The sequence below is a fragment of the Molothrus aeneus genome, chromosome 8, assembly GCF_037042795.1.
Source record: "Molothrus aeneus isolate 106 chromosome 8, BPBGC_Maene_1.0, whole genome shotgun sequence".
NCBI classification, from domain to species: domain Eukaryota; kingdom Metazoa; phylum Chordata; class Aves; order Passeriformes; family Icteridae; genus Molothrus; species Molothrus aeneus.
Window position 1 is genome coordinate 26442876 of NC_089653.1, and position 23710 is coordinate 26466585.

A 23710-nucleotide genomic window follows, 5' to 3' on the forward strand; every position below is an offset into this window, starting at 1 on the left:
TTGAGCAGTAATGGGGGAAGATGTGTAGATTTTTTTGACTTTTCATTCAGTCTACATTTGTTTTGGTTTCCTGTAATATTTAAATATATAATGTAAAATTTTGGGAAAATATAATGTCATAAAGAAACAACTCTAGCTGATCATTGTGCAGTTTTCAAAGAAATTTTATTTAATTTAGTTGTATTGAAGCAGTACACTTAGAGCAAATTTGATGCTGATTGTGATTGTTATCTTTTCTCTGGAAAGAATGCTGATCTGTTCAAGGAGCTAGATGTTTTCTTAGAACTGATCAGATCCAAAATATGTTAATGATTTTAAAGGTAAGGGCATGTGTAATTGGAAACTTGTGGGTAAAGTATTTTTTTGGACTTTGACAGACACTTCTATATCTTCCAAACTCACAATGTTAGTTGAAAAGTAAATGTTACTGCAGGTTTCCTTTTCAATGCGTTAGTTATATTTAAACTAGGTGTTCAATAAAACAAATATGTCCAGGCTTTTGTCATCTTAACTGAAGATCAAGAACTGCAAATACTTTTAGCTAAAAACAATAAAAAAATTGAAGAGAGGCCAGATATTGTTCAGTGTTGAGCTGCAATAATGTAGTTATTGTGGCTTTGTCTGCTAGAACATAGAAGATATAGAGTTGTTGCTCCTTTTCGTGTACAAAATTTTGTTAAAACCACATCTTATGTTGTTTTTAGATAGGTTTTGTTTTTTTTTTTTTTTTTTAGCATAGTGTTCCTCTGCAAAAGGATCCAGTGACATAACAGTCACTAATTATGGTCAGAAAATTTGAGGGACTGATAATCATCCAGCACTGAACTTTGTGAAATTGTCATGATTATTACAGAAAAGCGTGTTGAAGAAGGTGAGCAAACTTACTGCATCAAATTCAGAGATAAATAAGCTGAGAACTGCTACAATAAACAAGATTTTTGGTAGATAATCCTGTGTTGCTATTAGGGGCCAGGGTGGGATGCTACCCTAGATAGTAATTGTTTTTGTTTAGCTGTGATGGGGTTTTGTGCGTGCTTTGTCCCAATCTCTGTAAGATCAACACAACTTAATTTGTTGGTAATGTAGATAATTAGTAGATAATATGTTACTCTGTTGTTGCTTTGTGTGTTTACTTTCTCTTGTGCTTGTAATTCATGTTTGGTCTCCTTTTGAGTAGGTTTTGTTTTGATAAGTTGTTTTTATTGCTCAGAGGAAATGATGAATGAATGAAAAATATTTGATGCTGGTTTATAGTTTGTATCATCACCTTTGGTGGGACCAGTGCCATTTTCTGTCAAATTGGTAACAAAGCAGTGTGTGGCAGGTTGCTTCTTTTGTTTATGGGAGTCGTTGAGGGGGTCTGAATAGTTGTGTCTGGGTGCTGTGTAGTGGTAATAGTGAAAGGTTATTTTACATTGGAAATTAGGTTTTTGGTACAAATGATTGATCTTTATTCAAAGGAGTGTGTTGGGTGGATTGGGAGCGCTTGCTTTTGCAGAAGGTTGTATGCCACTATAGATAGAGAAGTTGTAGGGTCACAAAAACAAGAACTGGGTTTGCCTAGACTGACAAATCCATTTCGAATGACCCTTTTAAGAGATATCAGAACCTGCACTAAATCCTGGAAATTTGTTTCATCTAGAAAGTTAAGATTTTCAAATTTCTTATGTTATGCAGGATTACACAGCCTGCTGATAAAGTGAGTTGCCATGGAAATAGAAACATGCAGCTCAAAAGGTACATGCTGGGGGGGCCACACATGTAGAAAGTACCTTTTTACATATTAAAATAAGCTGCTTCATGGAGTTAGCAGAATTCTTTGCTCTTGGAGTCTGTTTCTGCAAAAACATGGAATGGTATTTTATAACTTGGCCAAAAAACTAGTGGGTTTTTGTTCCTGCAAAGGAGAAGAAGAGAGAGTGCTTCATAAAAATAATGTTGGAGCACACAGAATGAATCACAGTATGTATATTTTTGTGCTTGCTAGGTGAGTTCAAAGGCAGGGCACAAAAGATTATTTCTACCTCCTAGGAACTTAAGGCGTAGGTGACTTTCTGTCTGCAAGTGTGGAGCCTTTTTGTCCCGACTGCTCTGGACTTTGGTATATGACCTGGCACTTAGTGCAGGGAAATGCTTCCAGAGAGCAGCAAAGCTGGTGACCAGTGAGTGAAAAGATGGATTCCAAAGCTTCAAACCCAGCAGTGATGTCCATATGCCTGCCCATTTGCCCTGGAAAGGCACAGTTCTGTCAGAAGCTGGGATGGGGTGTCCTGGGAGATCTGCCTGGTTCTGCAAACACACAATGACCAACCTTCAAAATCTTTAGAAACTCACTTGCTTATTTATAGTTACTCCAGGTGTAACTGCATATAGCTTTATAATTAGGTGCCTGTAGTTACAGACATGCCTGCAGGTTTAAGGCACCACAGTGAAGCATAAGGAAGTCCTTAGAGGTGGTCTAAAAGCAGTTGTTACCCCCTTGGGCTGAGGTTTGCTCAGTCATTCCCTCGACCCCAGGTTTTGCTGGAATGCAGGGCTGGGTTACGCTCGGCGTTTTGGCAGCCGTGGAGGCAGCAAACAGTCGGGATGCTCTTGGCTGCAGTCCTGTGGCAGATGAAGATGTTCTGGAGGGCTTGGAGGGCTGTCAGGGCCCAGGCCTCCTCCTTGCCCAGCTCCACAGGCTCAGGCTGTGCCTGCAGTGAACAAGCCGCTCCCTCAGCGTGAGAGGGGATTAGGGTGAAAGCTGTGTCACATCCTGGGGTGTTGAAATCAGGCTGAATTGGTAGCCTGTGAACTACCATCTGCTGGCCATCCACTTAGAGAACTGAGATGAATTTAATGGTCAGCCTTTTCTATTGAACAAGCCAACCAGGGTAGCTGGCACCATGACAGTATTGCCCTGCTGCCATTGAGCACCCTGTACTCTGGAATAACAGGTTTCTTCCCAAGAGGAGAAGCTGTCTAGCTGGCATATTTCAGGAACGCTGCTTTTGTTGAGATAGATGATGCTGTTTTTGATCTCTGGTGGAGTGATGGCTGGTTGTTCCCTTGCTGTCTCCATACCTCTGAGTGAGGTTTTGTGTTTAGAGGAGCTGTGCAACCGCTGGGGACTGATTCAGCAGTTTGCTCCCAGCTGGTCTGTGGTGGCTGCAGTGGCAGAAGCTGAAATGCACTTACACAGATGAAAACTCTGTAGGTCAGATGTTTGAAGCTAGCAAATTGTAGGAGAGAATGTGCTTTGTTTGCAAGTGACTCATTGGCTTAAGCTATTTGGGTTTCCAAATGAAAGTAGTGACTATGGTGGTTGAGGTTTTTTGGGGTTGGCTTTTTTTTTTTTTTTTTTTTGCGCATATGTGGTATGAAATGAAATGGAAATTCATTGTAGCCACTTGGGCTAAGCTTTAAATTTCATCCATTGCTTATTGATGTGTTCATCTTTGTGGTGTGCTGGAATATGAAATGTTTTTCATGTATCCCATGCTGCTCTAATTAAAAGGCAAATACTTTTAACAAGGTAGATTTTTTTTTTTAGTGCGTTTGTTTGTGAGGAGGTGTTGCTGCAATTACCAGATAGCATTTGAACTCTGCCTTGTTGTTAAGAATCACTTAGGGCTGACTAATCAGAAATACCTACATCAGAATTGCAATCTCAGAACATTTTATTTATTATTATGTAGTAGAATAATTTTTTGCTTACTCCAGAGTGTCAAGTAGGAGCTGATTCCTTATTTCTTCAACTTGTTTTTTATCCTCTGCAGTTATTTAGGTTGAAAAGCCCTAGCCATGGTGTGGGTTAAGTTTAGTACAAACACAGAATGAGGAGAAAAATAATTCCCACTGTGATAAAAAGTTCTATATGTAGTAAAAAAGTTCTTTTAAAATGCAGGCCTGTATGTCTCTTGCTACATTACAGAAGTAAAATTCTCTTACAGTTGAGTGTAATGTGTTACATTTCAGTGAAAATGATGCCTTAGATATTACATGCTTAGAATATCAGAAATGTTTATGGTTTGAAGTGCCTGGTTTGGCCACTGAAACACAGTAAGGGTTTAGGTGGAGCTGTAAGGTGACCGTTTTGTAAGAAGACGTGCCACAATGACTTTCCTTTGGCAGAGAATCCTGCTGTTGGTTAGCCTCCTCACTTGAGAGGGAAATGTTTCAGCTGTGGGAGACTTTATTTCAGTTAACAATTTCTTCTTCAAGCCATCTCTGTGAACTCACAGGAAACTTTCCCATAATTACAAGTCACAGGACACTTGAAGGTGTCCTCTGGGAAGTGAGGGACTGCGGGGAGTATTTCATGCAGGGAACAGCCTTTTCTGGGGGGTCCCACTGATTTGCAGTAGTGGGTAGGAGACAGTTAAGGTTTTTACAGCCGTACTTGAATAGCAGTTGGCTGAAATCCTTTATCTCAAGCCTCATATTGTGTTAGATAGTGACCAGGAAGCATTGGTATTTATATTGCCAAATTGCACTGATTAGTGTAGTGTTATTCCTAGAACTGCAAAATGTTCCTACATTACTGCACTTTTAATAAAGCATTTATTGCATAAATGTTTTAGGTTGTATTGCTCAGAAAAACTGAAATCTCTTTTCAATTACTTGTACATATTAAAAAAAATAATTAAAATTTACAAAGTAAATGTGTTCCTCTTTTCCACACGGTAAGGAAGGTGATACAGTTTAGGCTTAAGTTGCTTCTGTTTCTGAAGTTTCATCAGTTACAGATGACAGAAAAAATGAAATGCATCTGGTTTATGTTCACCAGACATAAGGAGGAGTGGATCAAAACTCTGAAGTTGGTTATTTATAGCTATTTACAAATATTTTACTTTAAAAAAGTAATACTCGGAACAGGGAAGAGATTATTTTCCTTAACTTCTTTAAACGTTTTTTTTTTCCCTCACATACTGTGCCAAGCAAGAGTCTTATTAAATTTTCCAAGTTCTCCAGGACATAATAGTTAAATCTTTTTATGTCAATTAATATTGACAGGAAGTCAGTTTGAACAGCATTGGAAAATGGAAGTAGTTGGCAGAACTAGCTAATTTCACTTAATTTCCTTTTGCTAAAAATATCTCTGAAAGAAGCTCTCCTTTTGGGAAACAACGAATGCTTGTTTGACTGTAGTTTAGAATTGATGGTGACTCTTGTCCTTTAACTGAAAAGACTTGAAAAATATGCATAACCTTTTGAAACATATTTAACTTCCTCTGTGGTATGTGTTATTATACTAATGCCCATTAAAAGTTTACATACAGGTTTGACTTGATGTATGTGAATAACCCCATCAGCTGGAATGATCTGCAGTAGAGATCATGTAGAGCATTGAAGATGAACATTTAATTTCTTTCTAGGTGCAATTAAAGTTATTGCTAACCAAGACAGTGAAATGCGTGCAGATTATTTGGAGCACTTGCACTGCCGAGCTGCTTTCAGCAGCACTAATCTCCAGCAGTCTTTCCTTTCTGAGGCTCTTTCTAAACCTCCTACAGCTGCTGTGCACATAAGAAATGAAACAAATCTCTTGGTGGGTCCTAAATTTGATTAAATTGAAAGCTCAAGAGAGCAGCAGCCCTTTGAATATTTCGCACTTTGGGGACTGGATGAGGAGCAGTAGCTGTTCCGGTGCTCAGGTTTCTTTTCTGTGTATTATTAGAATTCAGAAACTGTGTTAGTTGTAGACTCTTTTTGTTACTGTTTCATAATGAAAACCTTGTCAAGCCTTTGGGGCTCCCACCCTTTAGTCAGCTGTGTTTTTGCATTGGGAGTCATTGCATGTCCTATTAGTGGCATTTTACAAGCGTGTAGATTATACATTGCTGAGAAGCAGTTTTAAATATAATCTGGTGAGGTTAGTAATCTTGAAGAGAGGTTAAATTAATGGATGGTGTAATAGTCATGTGGAAGTCTTAAAGATAGAACCAGTAAAGAACTTCTAGTAAAGAACTGCCTTGGGCTGCTTTAGAAAACTCAACAGTGCAGAAAATTTCCAAGTTAAAAACTGTCTTTGCTTGCTGCTGCTAGCATTCAGCCATGGTCCTTTACAACAGAGTTGTCCAGAACACAGGAACTGGAGGCAGTTCTGGGCTTCTTTTGGGGGGAGGGGTCGTCTTTTTTTGATATTGCAGTGTTTGTAGCACACTTGGTGATGCTGCAGCAGTAATGAATCAGGGTGAAGGACTGGAAGGCACCTCCTGTGGCAGATTCTCTTTTGAGCATTTTTACTAAACAGCTGGATTTGAACTTGGGGGTAAAGTGACTGATCCTTCTGATCATCTTTAAATAGATTTTCTTTACCTTTTTAAAAAATATGAATGAATATGTAAACCTATATATAGAGCAAAGTGTTCAGCTTTGTATTCTCCATGTACATTTTTGTATTTGAAAGTAATCATACACAACATGACCACAGTTAAAAATGGTTACTTGAGCTTTGCTAAAAATGTTTGTATTTATAGTACTTGTGATGGCTTAAGTATGCAAAATATTATTTAATTGATTTTGATTACAAGCTTTATGAACTTGTGCAGAAGTTGGAATACCAGGACAGTGACACAGTTCCTGTGAAGGTTTTAAGAGTATTTAAACAAAGTGCCTGGGAAACGAGGGACCTTTCTTCAGCAGTGGATACTTTGTATCAAAGCGAAAAGGTGGACTAATATGGAGACATGAAATTATTGTTGCCATTGATTGTTTATTTTTCTTCTGCAAAGATAGATTCAAAAATCTTTCCACGTTACATGGAATCATGAAGTTCTTGGGCATGTCATGTGTTTTGAATTGAAACATGAAGAAAAGCTACTTTCCATGATGCATAATGATTTTGTAAAAATGTAAATGGGTGTTTATAGGTTTGAGACATCTGTTCACTTATTAGGCTGCATTGTATTCTTTATGGGGGAAAATTCAAGATATAGTAAAGATATATTGTGTCCTACTCCCAAGAGAAAGTCCTTCATAATTTTGCTTATCTTGAAGCATAATATATTGTTTCTTCTGGGCTTTGGGCTGACTTTTTGATAGGTGTATTTTAAAAATCCTTGTGTTTGGTTCTTCAAAACATGTGAAGCTGGTGAGAACGTTCTTCTCCACATGAAAAGCAGAGACCTGCAGTTCAGAGCTGGTCAGAAGAGAGACCTCAAGGCAAAGTGTTTGTGTTCCTGAGCATGTTAGATTTTACTGTAGATTGAACTGAGAGCCTCTTGTGCTGAAAGAATAAGCCTGTTTGGGTTTCTTTGAAGAGGCAGGCACTTGAAATTATAGCAGATATTTATTGGCTGATTGGGCATTGAGGGGAGAGAGAATATTGATGTTGATGACCAGGGGGTTATATTAAGAACTAGGTAAGACATAAGATGGTGACTCAAATGTAGTACTGAAGGCAATATTATGTTTAAAAATTGTGATTTTTCTACCCTCACATATACTAATTACTACAGTTCATGTACCACAGTGGGTTTTGTGAGCAATATGTGTAGTATTTCTGATTTAGCCTTGGGTTTTTCATTGACATTTGAACAGAAGGACAGATCATTAACCTGAGTTAGTGAGCACAGGCTTGATGTTGAAACACTCAGTATGTAACTGGAAGTTTTATATTTACACTAACTTTGGCTTCTCTTCTCTGTGTTCCAGAAATACTAATACGGAGCATTTGACCTGATCTCTACAGCTGGCTCTCCTGATAGCAGGATTAGGAAAGAGTGCCTTCAGAACCAATATGTAGCAAATGGGTGTCACACCTCTGAAGCTCCCCCCTGGCTTCAACACTTGTGTGTTTTAGGGATTCTTGTTGCCTCAGCATTGAATTGTTCTTGTGGACTTCAGAAACAGATTTCATGCGGTGCTTGCTGAACGTTGAGTCACCATGAGTAGTAATCTAGGAAAAGAAAAGGACTGTAAAGAGAAGGATCCAAAAGTCCAGTCGTCAAAAGAAAGGGAGAAGGAGGCAAAGGCCTCCGGAGGATTTGGGAAAGAGAGCAAAGAAAAGGAGCCTAAGACCAAAGGGAAAGATGCCAAAGATGGAAAGAAGGACTCCAGTAGCACGCAGCCTGGGGTAGCTTTTTCAGTGGACAATACGATAAAAAGACCTAATCCTGCCACAGGTACTCGCAAAAAATCCAGCAATGCTGAAGTGATCAAAGAGCTCAATAAATGCCGAGAGGAGAATTCTATGCGCTTGGACTTGTCCAAGAGGTCTATACACTTGCTTCCATCAGCTGTCAAAGAGCTAACGCAGCTGACAGAACTTTATTTATACAGTAACAAACTGCAGTGCCTGCCAGCAGAGGTGGGCTGTCTGGTGAACCTGGTGACGCTGGCTCTGAGTGAAAACTCACTCACCAGTTTGCCTGACTCTCTGGATAACTTGAAGAAGCTGCGCATGCTTGACCTGCGGCACAACAAACTGCGAGAAATCCCCTCGGTGGTGTACAGGCTCAGCTCCCTGGCCACGCTGTACCTACGCTTTAATCGCATAACTACTGTGGAAAAGGATATCAAAAACTTGTCAAAACTCACCATGCTTAGCATACGAGAGAACAAAATCAAGCAACTACCTGCTGAAATTGGTAAGTGATTGTACTGACTGAAAGTGTGATGCTGTTTTTACGTTCACTGCAGTTCAGTTAATTATACATAAACTGTCACTTTTCTGACTGCACTTTATTTAAAACTACATAAAATTATGCTCTTGATCATACTGTTCCACTGTTAGCTTGAGAATAGTCAATACCTTGTATATATATTTGTTTTTAAACAACAAAAAACCCTTTTTCTTCATCTGTCATCTTAAAATCAGATGTATACTGTTCTCATCTTTGCTTTGTACTTTCACATATTGTGTCTTGAGAGGCCAGATGGTTTAAAAAAAAAGAGATACAGGGGCATTTTTTATTTTAAGGCTTTTTATAAATCATTTATGAACTGTTCCAAGTTATAAACACATTATGGGCATGTTACAGAGGGGTGTGACCACAGTAATACAAGGTAGAATAGGTAACTATTACCGTGAGCAAGCTATTGGATGCTGTAACACTTAATAATCTACGTTAATGATTTGTGCAAGTGTCTGCCTTTTATAAGTCATGAATATATGAATACATGGATTCTGAAGTGACCAAATGTTGTATACATGGCTGATGATTCTTATGACTTTGTAATGACTAGTTTGTTTTTCCAAACATGGTTTCAAAGGTTCAAATGATGGTGAACTAGTGTGAAAGTGCATTATTAATTTAAATGGTTTATTGCACAAAATGTGCTGGATTATCTGTATATCAGAATTTCTGTGTTGTTCCTAATATGTTCTGCTTCATGGAAAATGTCTTTATAACACAGTTCTCAAGCAATGTTTGAACAATGTGTGTGTTTTATAAAAAGTGTGATTCTGTTAATCAGTAGGTTTTTTTCTATATATCACCCGTTTTTTAAATGCAAGTATAGTTTAGGCCTTTGAGGGGGTGGAGGAATAGAAACTTCACACAATTAAGAAACTGCTTTGACTTTCTTCAAGTGTGAAAAAAAACCAACTTTGTGAAAGCCCTTGTAACACTATGAGTAATAACTCCCATGCCCTGTTTCCAAAAGCTGCTGGTACTTTCCTATTGTCCAAGCCAGTGTGTGAATGTCTTGCTACTGAAGTGGCCCCTATGGTCACCAATTTTGCAAAGCTTGGGAAATGCCCTTGTTTGTGTACCTGATAGATCTTTCTAAGCCCGCAGTGTTTGCTCTTTATCTTGCACATTGATATGAAAGATACATAAGATAACATGTTCTTGATGGTGGGAACTCCTGGACATGCCCCAAACTGCTAATCCAGTTACCAGCAGTGCCCAGTACAGAGAGCTTTGTCAGTGGTAACAGGAGTGGAGAAATGCACTGGTGATGCCAGCTGCTGGTCTGAGCCTTTGGCTCCTTGAGGCAGCTCTGGGGATGCATTCTGCTGGAGCCACAGGAACACTTTTTGCCAGGCAGAAATGCAATGGATGATGTGGTATGTTTTCTGATCCATGTGATTTTTGAATTGTCATGAGCATCTCAGCAATCCTTTGAATCTCCCCTGAGAGAACGAAGGAATTACAATTTTCAACTATTTTGACACTTCAGTTTAAGTTCAACAGCCTTGTTGGATATTTTACTGATCAGCAAATGATACTGGAAACCATGGGGCTGATGTTTACAGAAAACCCAGCATACTGCGTGTTTGTACATTCATTGAAGGAATTGTGGCCAATTTAGCTGGTTGAGCTGTTACACAATTGTCAGTATTTTACCTGGTTCTGTTTGTGGCTCAGTTATTAGTTAATCTAGCATAGATCAATCTTCTGAGGTTCAACTGGGGATAGTGCTGCATAAATTCAAAGTAATACTAGTAGTGTGTGAAGAAAAAACTTCTGTGAGGTGTTGGATCCTAGTGTTTGATGTTGTGCTTCAGAAACTTCTCTTGTGTGTTTGATACTGCCGGCATTGCTGCTGCTGAAACCTCTTCATTTCTTTTGTTTATTGAATATGATTTACATGGAAGTATGTAATGTCTGTATGTGTTTGTTCACAGTTGTCTTGAAAAAGATCATGTGTAACTGCTTCATGGGAAAATTAGTAGGTACTTGTGTCATGAACATGTGACTTGTTTCTTTGTTTTGTATTTTTTTATTGTCTTGATATGTGTACAGGCAGTGTTCTCAGTTCTCTATAAAACCCTAGCTTGAGAACATTAACTGCTTTGCTTCTGTCCTTGTATCCAGCAGTTAGTCCTGCCTTTATTTGAATTGTGATAATGCTCATGTGCCTTTTTACGGGTCAGCACCTCATTGTGGAAGGCTTTTCAGAAGCACAAATGCAAGACAACTGTCACCCTTATGAAGAATTTCAAAGGAAAATCATCAAGTTCAAGCATCCTTTTTTATTCAAAGTAAATCCCTCAGACTAGGTTGCCTAAAATTGAATCAGATGAAAAATAAAATTATTTGGTGTTTAAGTAACACAAATAATTTAAACTGCCCGATACATAGTACAAGCATTTGAAAATCTTTTTCATCAGAGTAAACCCAGATAGGATAGTTTAAATTCTGTAATTGATTTCTACTCACTTTCATGTTACTTTTTTTGATGAAATACTTGAGTTGAAAACACAGCTCAAAAAAATGAAACTAGTGAGAAGTGTGTTTCTGACTTTCCAATGGAATTTGTTTCTTTGAACACTCACTATTTCTCTACATTTCACATATGCACTTCAAAAAAACCCTTCCCTTTTAAGTCTCAATGCTTTTAATCCCTTGTATGTTTTATAATACAGTATCTAAATACTATAAACTAGCAAGCACTCATATTATCAGCTTGTAAATAACACAGAAGTTTTTCTTGCTGCAGAGTGGAAAGTAAAATGAAGCCATTATCTTTTACAAAGCAATATCATGTGGGGCATTTCAAATTCTTTTTAAAAATGCCCCATTGTTCTAAGGCCTAAGGCTCACAATGGCATGCTAGTGTGCTTGTTCATATTTTTAAAAACTCAAAGCTTATGTAACCTGCTGACTTGTCCAGAGAGGAAGAGTCTTGCAGCAGTTAACTACAATGTGCTCATGTTGTTGATCTGGTACACACTGTGCAAAGAATCCTGGGTTTTCTTTACTTTTTCTTTTGAAAGTAAATGTGCTACAAAAAGGTTGGTCTGGACAAAAAGAAAATGAAAGATACAGACTTCAGTTTGAAAAATGTTGCTATTGTTCCCTCAAAGAGGGATAGCATTAAGTCTTACCCTGGTGCTACGGACTTGTTATGGCTTTCACTATTACTTAACAAAGATTTTCAGTTTTGTATAAGAATAAATGGCTTTCCAACTTTAGGACCTTGTTACTTTAAAATCAAGGGTCGCCTGATTTGTAAGCAATCATCCCATTGCTTTTCTAGGAATCTTTTTTCCTCCAGCCTTATAAAATAAAGTTTCTTTTCCTTCTGCTCTTACTGAAATATATTGAATGTTGGACTTTTAAGTGCTCTGAAAATTGAGACGTTTCTTCCAACACCCAGCATATCTTTGAGTAGTTGATTTTTGTGCCAGTGATGTTCCATTGTTCTCAGATGCAGCACTTTCCCTCTGTTGCCTACATTTGTTCTCAGGTGGTCCTGGAAACTGCTTTACTACTGACCTGTTTAAGGTGTTTGTTGTTTTGAGGAAAACCTGGAAGAGGAGAACCTCCCACCTGAGCTGCTGGGAAATAAGCTAAAGTTTGGTTCTGTTTTGGACTTTAAACTGTCTTTAGTAGCTAAACAACACAAACTTTAATTAGGTGACTACACCTAGAAAAAAGTTGCTTTGCATTTAAAACCAGCGTTTTAGTGAGAAAGAGGAAGTGTTATTATCTATAGTTACTAAACAGATGTGTGTGTTTCTGGTCTTTCCCCCTCCCCAGAATTAAGCACCTCTCATTCCATTGCATCCAGTTGCTTTATTATAGGTAGATACATACGAAATAATTTCTGCTTGTATTTATCAGACTTCTCTTAACACTTTTCTAGCAGCATCTATATTGCTTCTGCATTTTTAATGCAATTTGAAATTATTTCAGTCGACTGTGTAGTAAGCTGAGGTCTTGGTGTGCATTGTTGTATTTTCAAATGTAAACATATTTGTTTGAATAAGATGTAAAAATACTCAAATACTTTGTTTTGGTTGTGTTTTCTTGTTTTTTTGTTTTTTTGGTTTTTTTTTTCCATGTTTAGCCAAGAGCTCTGCAGGTGAATCAGCGGGAGTTTTCATGAAATAGATGTGCTGATGTATAACAGCTTCTGGTACTGAATGTGGCAGGATCCACTCCCCTCCTGGCAGCTTCCCAGACGCTACATTTGTTGTCTGTTGCTTTAGGTAGTTGAAATCGGTGTGGTTTAGATCAGCCTGGAGCTGGTGTGGGGGGAGGGAGGAGTGGGAGAGCATGAGCTGGAGCAGGGAGGGCAGGACACTTGGCCCTGAGCCCTGGGATCACTGGGCTGGCTGCAGCTCATGTGAGCCTCTCTGGTAGGATCGCTCTTGTTGTGTATGAGCATGACAAGAGCACTGCAGGTGCTCTGGGGAAGGGTGGATTGCTGTCTGCAGAGAGCTGTTGAAAATGCAACAAATGACATTTTCAGAACATTTTTCTCCCTTTCTTGCTGCTTTCCATGTCTTGTGGTACAAGACATGGAAATAGCCTGGTGTAGCTTATTGGAATCCTGGTAGCATGAGCTCAGCTGCACCTTACTGAAACAATGTTTTTACGTACAGTGATGAGAATCCATTGATGAGAGTTTTTGATGGCAAAGCTACTCTGTTATTCTTTCTTACCAATTGCATCCTACCTAACAGCGGTGATAAATTGTTTCAGAGTGCATCTTGCCCTGTATCCTGGTTCTTACTCTAGCCCTAAGCAAACATGTGCATAGAAACAGACTAAGTTTATATGTGAGGCTTAACCTGACTCCTGACAAAAATGTTTTTGTATCAGGGATTTCGTGAGTCTGATGCAGCTTATTTCTTTAGTAATTCTCAGTACCCTCTTCTTCCGAAGGCTTGGCCATTTTTTTTTCTTTAAACTTCTATAAATGCCTTTCATCTTTAGTAAGTTCTGAAAGTTTGCTTTGAATGTTGTTCCTGCCCATGTTATGCAGATGTTTTATATATATATATATACACACAGACACACATACACAATATATATACACAAGCACATCAAGTGCAAGACAGAATTTACCTGTTCACCTGGCTGTTCAATCTCTGGTGGCATTCATGAAGCAAAACCTTAACAGAAAGGTTTCCCTGTGAAAACTTTGCCAAAAGATGATGTGGAGGGATAATTGTGGGGATGAGTTCACAAAGTGGACACCAACTTCATCTCCTTATCTGGTAAGTTGTCCATTTGCACTGAGATCAAAAAGTGGAAGATTAGAATGGAAGAATGTGAATGCTTTGGTGAGTCAGGCAGTCAGCATGAGAAGGATGAAAACCAGAGGAATTGTCTTGGGATGAGGCCAAGCAAATGTTTCAGTTTGCAGGCTGTTACTTAAGCAAGCCTTTTGCATTTCTTATATTTGGAGTTTTATTGCATTCCTCCATGTTGTGTTGAAGGAATTGTTTTGCACAATCAAGTTGATAACATTTTCCTTGCAAAGACAAGGTTGCATCTTATACCAGTTTTGAATATTTTTGTTGTGTTGGCACACAGAACTCAAGTAGAAATTATATTGTCAATGTGGTTGAAATTATATGTACATAGTTTCTGCAAGTTTCTTGAGACTCCAAATATTGTGTTTTCTGTCTGTGAATGCATCTCCTTTTCTGGGGAGAATCTGGTCAGGCCTGTTCTGCAAGGGAAATATTTTTAGAATGTAATTCAGGGAATCTGCCTACACCAGGCTAGGAATGTCTTTGAGACTCTCCTCTTCCCCCATTTACCCAATATTTAGATAATTTGTGGTTTCTTCGCTGCTTTGAAACTCTTTTTCATAACACTTGCACCTGTTTTGTTTTCAGTAGTGTAGACAGTGGACCAGATGTGTGCAGCCACATTAGTTCAAGTCTACTCATTCCACGCTGAATGTGGTGCCTCCTTATTAAATGACTTGCTAGTTGCAAAGCTTTTCAGTGATGCTCTGAATTTCATTTCCCTTTTTTTCTTTTTTCTTTTTTTTTTTTTTTTAAGCCGAGCTGATAATATAGAGAAATATTTGTTTACATTATTTGTATCTAAGAACACCTTCCTGTTTTTCATCAATTTGAAGGAAAAACAAAATTGTGTTTCTGGGCTTAACTGGTGTGGTAATGTCTGCAAACAGTAGTTGAGAATGCTTTTATATATTTTTATTTTAATGTGATAAAAGCATGAAGTTGTGAACAGGAGTGGAATAAATATAAGCATTGATGTATGTGTGTTGGTCTCTAGGAGTCAGAGATAATGACTGCTTATGTGATCCAGTTCTGGTGGTTTTCTTGAGCTGCAGAAAAAGTGTAGAACTCTTTTGACCAGCTTCAGCTTTAGTAACTGGGTTCTGATTCTTGTGAAAGCTCTTGTCAGCTGGTCAAATTCCTCCTGATTACAGTCTCTTCAGGCTGGCTTTAGGATAATGATAAAGTAGTCCTGCCTTTTTGATCTGCTTGCAGAGCTTACTGGGATGATGCCCCAAGTGTAATTCCAGCAGATAACTGACAGCTTGTTAGAAGTCCAGAGTTGTTTTGGGGTTTTTTTAAAATTTTTTAATTTAATTTTTTATTTTTTTTAAGTTTTATTTTATTTACTTTTTAAATCAATGCTGCAATTATTTTAACTGTTTGAATACTTCAGTAAGTACTGAACAGAGGGGAAAAAATCACTTTCCTCAGGCTGCCCTTTCTAATGTAGCCTGCAAGGTGGTTAGCCTTTATTATTTGAGAGCTTGCTCCACACTGAAAATGGACAGGCTCCAGATGTTATCCCAGGTTCAGCACCACCAGGACCCCCCCTTCCCTGCAGAGCTGTTTCTCACCTCCTGGTGCAAGGTTGTACCTCTTTACAGGGTTATTCCCTGCTAGGTGCAAGACTTTGCCTTTGTCTTGGCACTCAAATGAGTTTCTGCTGTCCACCTCAAATCCTGCTTTGAGCCCTTGCTAAGACTTTTCTCTACATTTTGCATGTTTGGGATTTTGTTTGAACATGTTTTTAATTTTATTTGTATTTGTTGCTTTCAGTTATAAGCAATAAGTGTTTGCTGTTATGTCTTGTTGAAGCATGTTTTAGAGCAGATTTTGAGTCTTTTCAGCTGAGGTTCTGTGGTTTTGAGTGGTTCCCACAACTAGATCCTGGTGTGCATTCTGCATTTTGAGAATATTACTGTGCTTATTTTTTACTTACATGAGTATTTTAACTTTGGTAGTCAGTAAGTCACTCATGACCATGTTAAAATTGCATTCCTTCTCCTTGGTAACTCTTCTGTGTAAGTTAGAGTTGTGCAGTAATAATTCAGAATGGCTCTGACTGCAGTTGGTAATGCAGAACAAAGAGCTCAGGCTCGCTGTCACAGTGATGTACTTGGATCTCACAGAGAGTTAAAAGATTCCAAAATTCTAAAATTGTTTTTAATTTTTTTTTCTAACATCAAGAAACCTGTCCCACAGACTTTGTGTGGACTGAAAATTCTCTTTCCTTTTATTTTCTCCTTTGCCAGCAGAGAACCAAGTGAAAGATGAGTAGCTATGAAAGTTATGGGAGCTGTTTGTAACTTGTTCCCAGCATTGCTGATTTTGGATAATTAATTCTTACATATTAGCTTACAACCAATGTTCTGACACATCAGCCTGAAGTCCCACTAATATTTGCCTTCTCCTCTTCCTTCTGCTTTCCGTAAGAGTCTTGATCCTCTTGCTGTGTCATCTGGCCTAGGATTTATCACGTTGTGAAGGATTTCATAATATTCAATCTGCTTAAGCATGGGCAGGCATGTCATTAATTCAGTGGAAAACAGGCTACATTACAAATTGTGTTTGCCATCCAAGAGTGGTGCCCACTGACTGAATTAGTGATTGGAGACACTGAAGCCTCTTTGCTATTGACCTATATACTCTCTCCAACTGTTAATTTGTGTGTACTTGAGTGTTTTTTGGTGAAGCAGTATTTTGTGTTTCATATGGCCAAAAAGAACTTTCAGAGTTTTGTAAGTCAGGGCATGTAACCTGGCCCTCTTGTCATAACAGGCTTTCAAAGTTGGCCATGAAATGGGACTATAATTCTGCCTCATTATGTTGAAAATGTTAGTCATTTCATTGTGCTGGCTTTTTAAAAGCAGGTATATGTATCATTGTCATACTACAACATTTATTCTTTGTGTGTATGAGAACAACAGTGAGGTGATTGCTTGCTCCACCTTTTTTAATGATTGTTGAGGGGATACTTAGCTGTATTTCAGCAAGTTTTTTTTAAATGGAAGGCGGTTGAAGTCTTCACAAACTGTCTTCCCTGAAAAATGCATTTGAATTGTGTGATTTTTTTAGGGCCTTTAAAATACAAATTTTTAAAAACTACATGTTATGCTGTAACTGACTATTTTGTGAAGGTTATTTATAGAGAAACTGTTTTATGTTTTTCAAATGAGCATTGCTCCTACTTTAAAATCTTTTATTGTCAAGCCAGCTAGTACGTGCAATTCCTGTCTGCTTTCTTGGCAGACTTTGAGCTTTAATTGCCTTTTTTCCCCTTTGCAATCACAATGTAATATAGTAAAAAAAAAGGCAAAAAAATTCTCCTCCCCAAAAAAAGTAACTCCAAAATCTAGTACCCTCCTAGATTATTTTTTAATTGTTGTGAAGGTGCTTACCCCTTCAATGCAGCTGCAAGTAGTCTATAGAGAATATTTTATTCACTACTTGTCTGTTTTGGACATTACTTGTGGCAAAAAGAGTTAAATTAACCTGTGGTTATTATTTCCCTAAAGCAGTGCTTGTCTTATTGTAGTGATTTTGGGTGTTTGAACAATATTTTAGTGAAGTGATGCAGGAGTTGTCCGTGTGATGAAAAGGAATGGGTTTTCTTCAGGAAACTGCTTTCTGGTTAAGGCTGATTTTGATCTGCTGCACATTTCTAGCTGACTTACTTCTGATCAATCAAGATAAAAATATGTTTCAGCAAATTTTAGGCAGGACACAAAAAATTGCAAATGTTGATTCTTTTACTATGAATAAGATCATGAGCTCCTTACTCATTAGACATTTTTCTTTTTGTACCTGAACAAATCTTTGCTTTAGGAAAAGATTTTTGCTTTTTTTTTTTTTTTTTTTTTTTGACTTTGACATATGGTTCTTATCTTGGCAAAGCAAAAATGACAGATTTCAGTTGTATCTTGGTGAAACTTATTTTAACTTTTTTTTTTTTTTTTTTGAGAAGCATTTCCTCAGTAGAGCTGCCGCTGTTCAGACAATAAGAAGGACACTTTGACTCACTGAAACATCAGCTCCTGGGAAGAGCATGATGCAGATGGCCTCCAGTTCGGGCTCTGTGCATTTGCAGATCATTATGTGTTGTGTGGAGTGCTCCTGCCATGTGTTTGTGTGCTGGAGCTCCTGACAGCGCTGCTGTTGTGAGCAGCGCCTGCACAGCCGCAGCCACAGCGTGGCCATTCACGGTGCGCTCACCCGGCCGGGCCTGCGCTGCCCCCGGGCCGAGGCTGCTGCTCTGGTGGCCCCGAGCCCTCCTCGGCCCACTGGGGACGTGGGGTGGGATGTGCTGGGATGAGTTCGGCAGTGCTGGGCACATGAGCTGTGCTCTTGCTGTGCTCAGAGCTCAGAACTGGGAGCTCCTCTCCCCGGAAAATGGAGCTTAGAGAGAAGACAGGTGCTGGTTGGCTACAGGATATGGCCAGCATTTCGTTGTAAGGGACTGGACTCTTTTATTTCCTTATTTCTCTGTTTTCCTACACTTACCCTTCTAAGCTACATTGATTTCTCACTTTCCCGTCCCTAAAGATTCCCTAGCAACTCTTACCATCCCTGGTTGCTCTTCCTTTTACCTCACAGTAGCGTTTCAAGCCCCGCATGCAGTGACATCCTCAGGCTGCGAGGTGCTCTGAAGAGCATTTCCATTTACACACTGTCTCAGCTCTCACACACTTGGCCACTCAGTATTTTAGTATTTTTGTTCTCAGGCCACAGCTGAGAGAACTCTGTGTGCCTTTGCATGTGAAGATGTAAAAAACCACTTAGCTCCATTGATTAGAGCATGGTGCTCATGACACCAAGGATGTGGGTTTGGTCTCCCTGTGGGCCATTTGCTAAAGAGCTGGACTCGATCCTGAGTTTCTCAGTTAGCCTCTTTATGTGTGTACTCTTAGGGTTATGAAGTGATTCTTAGACTTCATTTTTATCTCAAATGGAGTGTTTAAGTTAATAGGCTGGGTCCATGCTCTTCACTTCTGTGATCTGAGTCTCTATCACATCACCCAAATGTTTTTCACCTTGTTAAGCATATTGGATGTAAGATTTTTTTGCCGTATGTCATGGAGAGCAACAGGAGAAATGTACCTCAAGTGATTTTTGTTGACTTGCATGCTCTCTGTTGTGTCTCAGTAATTCAACTTAAAGATTTGAAAAAATTGCAGTGCCAACAGCATTTCATCTCCCCTCTCCTTCTACCCTTAGAGTGGGCAATAAACCCATTTTGATGAAATGCTGTCAAACTATAAATATACAATAAATGTCCAAGAACAAGATTCCTTACTGAGCAATGAGAATTAAAAGCTGAATATTTCTATATCTCTTTAATTCCTTTCCTTAAGTCACTATGCTTCATGATAGGGCTCTAACTTTTGATTTCTGCTCTAAAGCTTAAAATTTGTTGGGCAGTCCTCGATGTGTTTTAACATTCAGTATTTATATTAAATGCTACTACTGTTGCTTTTTAAAATAATGCCTGCATCTTTAATGTGACAATATTAAGTATGGCTATCCAGATTAAATTAAAGTGTTTGGTTGCCCTTAATTTTCTAGAGAGACATAGGCATTATGTCTCTTTTCATTATTTTTCCTCCTCAGGATTAGGTAGTAAGATGTTTGTCTCAAACATTTAGCTTGCTGTTGTCAAAGATACCAGCAGGTGCAAAAATGAAGTGCAGCACATGTTGCTGCAAAACCCCCAAGTATTTTTTCGACTTCAGCAGATGTAGAGTGGGAAGAGTCAAGTAAATGAGAACTCGGCATGATGAAATGGAATTTATGCCATATTTCAAATTTGACATTATTGGTTAAGACCTGAAGTGAAAACAAATGAAAACAGCAATCATGAAGGGAAAACTACTGCCCCGAAGTGTGTGAAGGTTCTTGAGTTACCTCAGCAAAGTTTTGTGGGGCTCTTTTTTTGTTTGTTTAAAGGGAGGCATGTTTTAAGTCTTCCTCAAACTTTTCTTCCTCCTATTGCATTCTACACTTTGCCCCCTTTTTTCATGAATAATAAGGATATAATTGCCACACACCATTAACTCTTGCTTAATTATTTCTTACATTTGCTTTCTTCTGCCTGCTAATGGCATTGACACGTGTGGGTTAGGCAGTGCTGGATACAGCTCATTTAGCTCTTGCCTCTGGTTGCCTGGACTGCACTTGATTGCTGATGTAAGAGAGGGGACACACACAGTGCTGGAGTAGCTGCTTGAGCACCAGCTTTACATTTCCATCTTGGTTTCTAGAAAAACATGCTGGTTTGGGTTAATTAGTGCAGGAAATAAGATATGTTAACATATCAGTTATATGTTAACAATCTAAGAAAAACAGAATAATGAAGCTTTGAGGTTGACTTTTTTCCTGGCCTTTCACAATTGTTCTGTGATACATAGTGAGTATTGTGGCTACATGATGCCTGAACTCTAGACAGAGTCTGAGGATTCATACTATTTTATGATTTATTAAATCACCAGTTGTGATTATCTGCTGACCTAATGAGTAGACATTCTACACGTCAGAACTTGCCCAGGATAATCCTGCAGGCCTGTGAGAAAATCCTTGTGTCAAAGATACAATGCTGAAGCTTAAAAATAGACATTTGCTCCTCAAAAGGAATTTGCTGCTCTTCCAAATTTGTTACTCACTGAGTCATGCTCTAATATACAAATGCAGTGACCTCATCTTTACTGGAGAGAGTAGAAGCTGTTCAAATAATATGCATTCATTTTACCTCCATCAGATGCAAAAAACGTGAATACATATACCTGTATTCATGCATAGAGTTAGTATTTTCTTTTTTTCAAACCCAACAATCTTTTGCTCAGAACACCTATTTTAATGTCAAACAGTGTGTTTGACATAAAAGTAGGTGAAACTACTGTTCAGAGAGTTGTGCCTAGCTGTGCTTTTAAATTAATTTATATATGTCAGAAATGAAGGAGTTCTGTGTGAAGTGGCTCTAAACTCCAAGCAAATTCAGACTTTTTAAATGCTTAACAGATAAGCCTTTTATTTCAAACTTTTATTTGCTGTAGGTCTGCTTGCATACACTGTATTTATTGTAAGTTGTCTTTTTTGTGATGACTGTCACCAATGTTTAAAATGTTTAAAAATAGTGTTCAGGACTTTGGATTATCTAGGTTGTCAGCCAAATAATTTTTCTGTCTCTTAATTGTTGATTTTATGGCTGAAAGTAATTCATTATATAAAAACAGACCTTAATTTCTCAAAATTTAGTACAATTCATTTACTTAGTAATGTTTTAAAATTCTGGTCAGCCTGAAACAAGTGTAAGATGCAAGTTTTGTACTTGTATTCCACAGCTTGAGCTGTCAGAATAAAATCAACCAATAAATAACATTTCTTTGGAGAATCTATTAAAGCTTTATCTGAGCTTTTCAAAATTGTTGATCAGGTTTTAGATCTGACTGATGAAATGATGATCCTGTAATACCTTATTTTATATGTATAACTTTATGGCAGCAGTAGCTTTTTTTCAGCTTATCCCAAAATCTGTCTGATTCTATTAATCTCTGTGTGGAGGTCATTGTTGAGAGCTGTACATTAAAGTCCTCTATGTTTTGGTTTTCCTGTGTGCTTTTAGGTGAGTTGTGTAACCTCATAACGCTGGATGTAGCGCACAATCAGCTTGAACATCTTCCAGAGGAGATTGGAAGCTGCACGCAGATCACCAACCTTGACTTGCAGCACAATGAGCTCCTGGACCTGCCAGAAACCATAGGTAGGTGAAGAGGCTGGAGAAGAGAAAATAAGTCACTGTTTCAAAATGTTCATTAAGGGGAACAAATTCAAGAATGAGTATTTGCTGGTGGCTGTAGAATGACTGGTGTTCAGCTCAACACAGCTTCACACTTGAGATTTAAAGCAAGGTGTGCTTGTTACCTTAAACGTTACCTTAAATAATTTAAGAATGAGAGTTGCAATGAAAAAAATCCAAATCCATTACTTCTAAATATTAAGGTATTCTGTGGTTATAAGCAAACATCTTCTGCTTGTTTGTTCATTCTGTAATGAAACTGAGCATATAAAGAAATGAAAAGCTCACTTATAGTTGAAGTGCAGTACTTTGGCAGATAATTTAAACTTACATCTTTGCCTAAAGAAATATAACACTAAAATCATAAATGTTTTAAAATAATTATGTATGTATTATGTTCTTTGGTGGAACATTTAAAAATATCTCCCAAGTCCACAAGGTCATCATGCTCTTATGCAATAGAATACAGAGAGTTTGCAACTTACATTGGGAATAATAGACTAAATGAACACAGTCCTGGTTGGTTTCAGTATCTCATGTGGGATAAAGCAACAAAATATGCCTTTTCCTATCTCATTAAATCAGTTTTAAACAGATGGCAGAAAAAGATGGCTGCTGTGATTTAAAAAGACTAAAAACAAGGCCATAATGATTTTAAGTTCTGTCACAAGAACATACTCAGAAGAATGAACATTATGAGTTTAATGGTATTCAGTGTTGAGTACTTATTAATGTACTCTAATGCATGGTAAAGTGAGGAACCATTTAATAACACTCTAGCTTTTCTTCTAGCAGTAAATTCTTGAGGATGAAGTTACTATGGCTTTTGGTTGAGAAAGTTTGACGTGAGCAGAGTTTACACTGATGATGTATCCACTGGAACTAAACTTCCTTCCTGGACTGATATTTTTAAACTCTGGAGATCCCATTCCATCTGGAGTTTGCATCTAACTTACACCATTCATAAGTACAGCCTTTATTTTTGTTGCTATTTTGCAAATCTTGCTGAATGTTGTTTTACATAACACTTATGTGTAGTGTATGTGTCATATTTAGGGAGTGAGTTCCCTGGGTAAACTGTTAATTATGGGAAAAATTCTCTAAGCAAGTGTGAGATTTCCATATTCAAGGCTTATAGACTAATGCTGTTAATTCCTGTGAAGAGTAGTAATATGATTTAATAAGTTGTTTAGTGCCTGGTATTCACTGAACGTCTCAAAGGACCAGAAAAATCTCATTTGTAATATGCTGCAGGACTGTACTTATAGGGAAAGGTCTCTGGGTAGGAGAGGCACAAAGTTATTAGGCAGTTAAGTCACTTGTGATAGATAGGAAATTGCTCACTCTGCAGTCAAGATAGTTTGGACTCACCTATTTCTTCAGAAAGTTTCTGTAAGCTTAGGTGGTTTCTTTTGAGTCAGGTTCATACCTGGTTGGACTGGATTTCTGTTTTCTTTGTTTAGTTTTTCCCTTGCATTGTCCTTATAATGTATAGAAATTACTTGTTTTTAAATGTTGGTAACTGTCTCTTTACATGCTTATCTGAGCTGAATATCAATGTTTTAGAGCTCAAGAAACCACCAAAGATAGCTGAATAATGGTAGGAGACGGGAGTGAGCCATCTTGTCATTAACCTTGCTCTAGTTCAGTTTTGCTCTGCTGGAAAATCTCTCTCGTAAACAGTAAGTTAAAAAAAAAGTATTTAAATAAGAACTTAAAATCAGAAATCCATGTTTGTGCCTCACGGGGTTCACAAACAGAATTTAGCAGTGAAGGGAAAGCTTTAGGTTCCATCTTAAATGATAATGATCAGCCTACATTTATGCATGTTGCAGAAAAGGCAGCCGTAGCCAGTTCAGCAACACTGGCTTTATTTCTTAGTCATCGTAGTTTTGGTTCAACATACGAAAGCAAGCTGTGGCATGATTTTTAGATTACAGCTTGCTTTGTGGTTGGCATTGTTCAGCGAGAAACTCTGAGTGCTGAGAAAAGCCTGG

General features: G+C 38.1%; 1 protein-coding gene across 2 annotated transcripts in view; it reads left to right on the forward strand.

Annotated features, from left to right (window-relative positions):
• Positions 1-23710, forward strand: part of SHOC2 (SHOC2 leucine rich repeat scaffold protein) — a 59869-nt gene that overhangs the window by 16325 nt on the left and 19834 nt on the right. For both annotated transcript variants that reach the window (XM_066554753.1, XM_066554752.1), the window contains 2 exons: positions 7639-8573; positions 21540-21677. In XM_066554753.1, coding sequence (XP_066410850.1) covers positions 7871-8573; positions 21540-21677 — 841 coding nt within the window. In that variant the 5' untranslated portion in view covers positions 7639-7870. The remainder of the gene's footprint in view (positions 1-7638; positions 8574-21539; positions 21678-23710) is intronic.